The following is a 6,000-nucleotide window of genomic DNA, read 5'->3' on the forward strand; positions in this document are numbered from 1 at the left end:
ATCTCTGGTGTTCAGTAACTGCGTTCCTCCTCGACCAAAACAAAGACCCAAGACCATCTCCTCCAGGGGCATATTTGCGTGACTCATCTCTGCCAGTTCCATCTCTTCAGCGCTGGGTTCGATCTCCTCTGTTCTTCTCTCTCATAAGTGTGTGTCTGTGTGTGAGAGCTGTGTGAATGTGTGAGTGAGCAGGGTTTGGTCTCCTCTGTTCTTCTCTCTCGTAAGTGCTGTTCACAATCATGGCACTCATCACCGCCACACAAACCTCAAACGCAAGAGCCCGAAACAAATGAACAAAACAAATGCGAGCTCGCCAAGCGGCCAGGACCGAGGACCATGGCACACGCATCTATGCTCACCACATTAAGTCTACACTCTCTCTCGCTCTCTCTCTCCCAGGCCAGAGGCGCTATGCGTCATATCAAAAGATGTTTACCCGTCCAACTCCACGGCCTCGTTCTGGCCTGCAGCGGAGTTAGAGTCTGGACAGACCCACTAGAGACCCAGAGACACTGCGCTCTGTTGAGTCAGAGGGAAGACTTGAATACCAGATCACTGGACGGAGAAACACAACAGCACAGTGTGTGCCCTTAATGCACTAATTTGCATGATGGAATGGTAAGCAGGCTTTGTCAACTTCTTTATAACTATAGCTGAACGTTAAATAACTACAAAAAACAAGTGACACCATAAGACTTGACAAGACATGGATTTGTTGCATTATTAACCTTCTACTCAACCTAGGGCCAGTTTAACCCCTTTCAAGATTCTGACAGTACTCGCACTCAGACTCACACTGCACACGTACTTTGCTTGTGCTGATGTTTGCGCCTGAGCTAGCTCTTCATGTATACTAAAAGTTTATTCTAAAAGAGTATCTACTTAAATAGTTTACTCTAAAAGGCAAACTTTATAATAAATGAGGGCTGTCCAGCGATTCAAATTGTGAGTAATTGAACAAAAATGTATCGGATATATCAATTGCTGTGAAGGTTGCCATGAAGTGACACAGTAAACATGCATGACTAGTGTGATGTTCACCCCACATAAATGGCAAACAACAGATCCTTCAATCAACTTTATTTAATGAAGAACACATTTTCTTTTTTCCTGATTAACTCATCTTATATTTTTTCCCAAACTAGCAAGGTAACTTAAACATCTTTTACCAACAACTCAGGCACTGGTCAAAATGTTGCTAGATTGCAGATTTTTTTTTAAATTAGGTGATGTATGCAAATAATGCCATGATGAGCCTGTAGACCTAACATCCAACTATATACAGCCCAAACCATTGATACCAACTCCACATCAAAAGCGTGCAGTGGGAGAAAGACGAACCATCACCGCAAAGCAGACTGGCCACTATCTCCATCCAATATGGCCGCCACTGAGTAGTGCAGTGACGTTTGGGATCAAGGGACATCACAGAGTGTGATTAATCTGCATTCATTATTTATATGCATTAATAATAATACAAAAACTGTAAAAATGAACACGTTATTTTTGACAACCCTAACTAAAATAGTTTACTCTAAAAGAGTATCTACTAAAACAGCTTACCCTGAAAGAGTATCTACTAAAAGAGAGTTCACTCTACTATCAAATCAAGAGGGCAGGCATGCACCATGCGCCCGACAGGACCAAGGGGTTAAAAGTTGAGGGATACGCCCCGGAGTGCCAGCCTTTAAAACATTAACTGATCCAGGCATTAAAGGACACTAGGTATTAACCGAGTGCACATGGTTGTGTTCTGATGTCCACAGTCCATCACATCAGACACAGGAGAGGGGGGCCAACAGCCCTGAAAGTGCACACACACACACACACACACACACACACACACACACGCCCACAGCCAGCAGGAGTTGTGCAATGACCTCAGCTGGAAGAGACACTTTTCCTTGTAGCCAAAAGCAGGCCTTTCGACACGTCGGGTCCTCGTGAGGGAAATGCCTTCCCCTGTCTCGCCCCTCTCTCCCTTTCCCTCTCTTTCCTCCTTCGCTCCTTTGCGCCCTCCCTCTCTCTGTGGGAATATCACTCGACACGGCCGGAATGCTCCGTAGCCCAGGGAAGTGTTTGCAAACACTGAGCCGTAAAACATACAAACACAGACACACACACACACACCCGACACACTCACTGTGACTGTGTTGATAAGTGCTGTCATGAGCCCCACTTTCTTGGAAGATGGGAAAGCAGGAGTGGCGAGAGGGTGAAGAGGAGAAGGAGGGGGGGAGAGGAGGGAAGGGGTGAGGGGGGGGAGCATGCCTAACTGTGTGTGACACTCTAGATCAGTGTGCTGCCTGAGCGTAAAAGGCCTGATGCCAAACATTTTACCAAACGGCTGATCCCAATCTTAAGCTCTTCCCAGCAGAGAGAACTCTCTGAGTGCCACACAGCGGCTAATCAGATCGCGCCGCTATCAGCTCTCTCCGACCGTCGGCTGAAACGGGCACATTAAAGGGCACTCTCCCTGGGCCCGGTCTCCCTTTCCTGCCGTATATATCGCCCCTGGCACAGCGTCCAGGGCCTGGCACAGCACCGGCGGTGGGGGCAGTGTTGACCTGCGACGTCCTGGCGTGACCTTGGCTCTGAGACTGTCTGGTCGTGGCTCTGTCAGCGGACGCTATCTGAAGACAAACAGCAGCGGAAGCCAGTGGCTCGGGGAGGCCAGTGGGAAGGGGCCGCGGACCAGACTCGTCCATCATCGCTGACAAGGGGGTGTGTGTGCACGCCGCTTTCCTGGCATGGCCCAGAATGCAGCCCATGTGTCTTGCGTGTGTGTGTGTGTGTGTGTGTGTGTGTGTGTGTGTGTGTGTGTGTGTGTGCGCATTTGTCTATGTCTCAAGGGGGACTGAGATGCTGAGAGGTCATTTGAAAACACAATGCTTTAGTGTGAGTGTAATTAGTGTATACAGTTGCCCTTAAATTCTGCAGAGAAACAAATGAATGGTGGCTATTCATCCCCAGTATATAATCCATTCCATCGAGGTCAGGATGAGGAGGGAAAAAGGGGGAAAGACAGCAGTGCTCACAGACCCCTGATAAAGTCAACATGGTATTTATAAGAGCTTGCTGAGTGTGGCCACGATCAGACCCCCCTACAGCATGTACTCCCCGCACCACCTCCGAGGGGAACTACTCCTCAGCGGTCTGACGGATCACATTACAGCCCCACAACAAACGGCTCCGCTGGGACCCCCGACCCACAGACATACATTACATTTCATTACCGCATACGTCAAACTCAGAGTAGGCATCGCACACCAGCCATCACCTATGATGTGCTCACATTTCGTTAATGCATACGTCAACCTCAGAGTAGGCATCGCACACCAGCTATCACCTATGATGGTCACATTTCATTAATGCATACGTCAACCCTCACTCACTTACATGGGGTTTTGCTTAAAGAGACTTAAAAACTGTGCATTCCTAGTACACCAGATGATAAATGTAATTAATGTTCGGACATACTTTTGTCCGAACTGCATAAATGGTCTCAATAAAAAAAAATATACTGATGGAGGAGTGTGGGAGCATGTACACAATCATGGTGATGGGTATATGAGTATGTCTCCAGCTGGTGGTGGGTGTATGGGAGAAGAGGAGAGGGGACTGACCATATCCCTCGGGCAGGTCGGGGGTGGAGTGCAGGTGGGTGCGGCTCATGTAGTTGCGGTGCCTCTGGGAGCGGACGCGACGCTCCTGCGCGCGGGGGTCGCACTGCTGGCCGCTCGACACCGCACCGACACCGTTCGAGTCCAGGATGGGCGTGTTCTCGTCTACTATGCAGCTCAGGGGCCGACCGGGGCTGGAGTACTCAGAGGCAGGCCTACAGAGAGAGAGAGAGAGAGAGAGAGAGAGAGAGAGAAAGATGGAGGGAGGGAGGGTGCAGAGTGGGAGCGAGAAAGAGAGTGCAAAAGAAGGAGACACAGGGAAGGAGGGAAGGTGGGAGAGAGAGAGAGAGAAAGGAGAAAAGAATGAGAGAGGTTTATTCAACCCCACAGTCATGTAGATGTATATGTTTTACATGTGGCATGTGCTGATGTGGCGTCCTAAAATAATGCAGCTGGTTTCATTTCCCCCACAAAATCAGCATGTGGGCACATGGCCTGGTAAGAGTCAGATACAATGACAGAATGACAGAAGTGGAAACTATGTCAAGGTCTGTGTTTAGCTCTTAATCTGGAGGTCATATTTGCAGCCATGTGTGTAATGTGTGTGTGGTGGATGCCCAAGTGTGGAATTTAGTTTGGTATGAACAGGCCTAAGAAACTGTGTGTGTTAGTGAGCCTACGTGTGTGTGTGTGTGTGTGTGTGTGTGTGTGTGTGTGTGTATATAAGTGTGAGTGAATGACTGTGTGTGTGTGTCCTGTGTAGCTAGCTGGCGCTGAGGCAGGAAGGGCTGTGATAAGCACGAGAGGGTGTGGGGGTCGTGCTGAGAGGGGTCGGTGTGTGTGTGTGTGTGTGTGTGTGTGTGTGTGTGTGTGTGTGAGTGATTGTGTGGAGAGTGTGTGCGTATGGGGGAGGGGGGCGGGGTCAGTCCTGCAGCCAGCCGTCTAGCCGGCGGGTCTGTCTGAGTCTCCACACTTCCAGCACCGCAGACGCCTCGGCTATCTCCTCCGCCCCGCCCAACAACAAACAACTCCCAGAAAAAAAAGAACGCAACGGAGTCGCTTATTTGTTTGATTGTTTAGCCGAGCCAATTTCCCTTTTACTGCGCAAAACACAAGCAGCAGTTTAAGGGCTCCTTGGAGTATTGCGTAAGTCACTTACCCAAAGTATAAATAACGAGGCAGAAATTGACTTATGAGGCACAAAATTATTATGGTGGTGGAGCCAGAGGGTTGTGAATGCTGAACAAACAAACACTACATATCTGCAACACAATATTGTATTTATATTACATTATTTTTGAAACACACAACTGAGTGTCTGAAGTGTGGGGACATACAGTTGTTGGTTATGACCATTGTTATTAGTTGGAAATGGGATAGACAAGGGAAGGGAGCTGGCGGTCTGTGTGCCAGGCGGTTTGCAGTTTAGAAACAAAAATCACAGAACAATCGGGCATGAGAGTTGGTCGCCTGTCCAAATTAGGAGTAGACAAACGAGTTGGCCATAATTGTGGAGGGAAATTCTTGATTCCTTAGAGCGGGACGTGACTGGAAAATATGGTAATTCCCCCGGTCGCGGCGGAAAGTCTGAGAGAGTGTGGTGAAACATTAGCGGGTGCACGGGCGTCTGCGGTGCAGCAGGCACTCTCACCTGGTTGGTCTCTCCCACTGAGTGGTGCGCGTGATGTGGTTGAGGTACTGGATCCGGCCAGACACGGTTCTCCTCTCCTCCCAGCTGCATACACACACACACACACACACACACACACACACACACACACACACACACACACACACACACACAAACAGAGACACACAAAGAGACACACACACACACAGTAAGAGAGTGTAAATCATTCATATTTGTGCATAAATCTGTCCCGTCTCTGACACGAACACATATACACATGCATTAAGTCGTATCTATGTAAACATGCAGTCACACACACACACACACACACACACACACACACACACACACACACACACACACACACACACACACACACACACACACACACTAGGTCAAGAGCAGAGAGCGTGCACACATACAGTGAACCGCTGTGGCTGGGGGCAGCGACGGGGCAACTTCAGCTGTACGACCCCCAGATGATTTATGAGTAAGCATGCAAAGTGAGAAGGTCATTGCCATAAACCGTTACTGTAAAGCACCTTTAACTGCCAGAGAGATCCGTCGCCCCTAAATCTTTAGCCCTCCCCTCGCCACCCGGTGGGCACGCACACCCCACTACTGATGACAGGGATGCAGACAGCCTGGGTGAGCGATGGAGAGATGGAAAAGGACAGAGGGAGAGAGAGAGATGGATAGAGGGAGGAGAGAGAGAGCGAGAGAGCACGAGAGAGGGCCCGAGAGAAA

At 49.2% G+C, this 6,000-nt stretch overlaps 1 protein-coding gene across 2 annotated transcripts in view; it reads right to left on the bottom strand.

Moving 5' to 3' along the window:
• LOC308376570 (E3 ubiquitin-protein ligase SMURF2-like) overlaps positions 1-6,000 on the bottom strand; it is a 65,899-nt gene that overhangs the window by 25,131 nt on the left and 34,768 nt on the right. For both annotated transcript variants that reach the window (XM_080852949.1, XM_080852948.1), the window contains exons 7-8: positions 5,275-5,358; positions 3,627-3,838 (exon numbers count right to left, since the gene is read on the bottom strand). In XM_080852949.1, the coding sequence (XP_080709075.1) occupies positions 3,627-3,838; positions 5,275-5,358 (296 nt within the window). The remainder of the gene's footprint in view (positions 1-3,626; positions 3,839-5,274; positions 5,359-6,000) is intronic.

Source organism: Sprattus sprattus (genome assembly GCF_963457725.1).
Source record: "Sprattus sprattus genome assembly, chromosome: 1".
Lineage (NCBI taxonomy): Eukaryota > Metazoa > Chordata > Actinopteri > Clupeiformes > Clupeidae > Sprattus > Sprattus sprattus.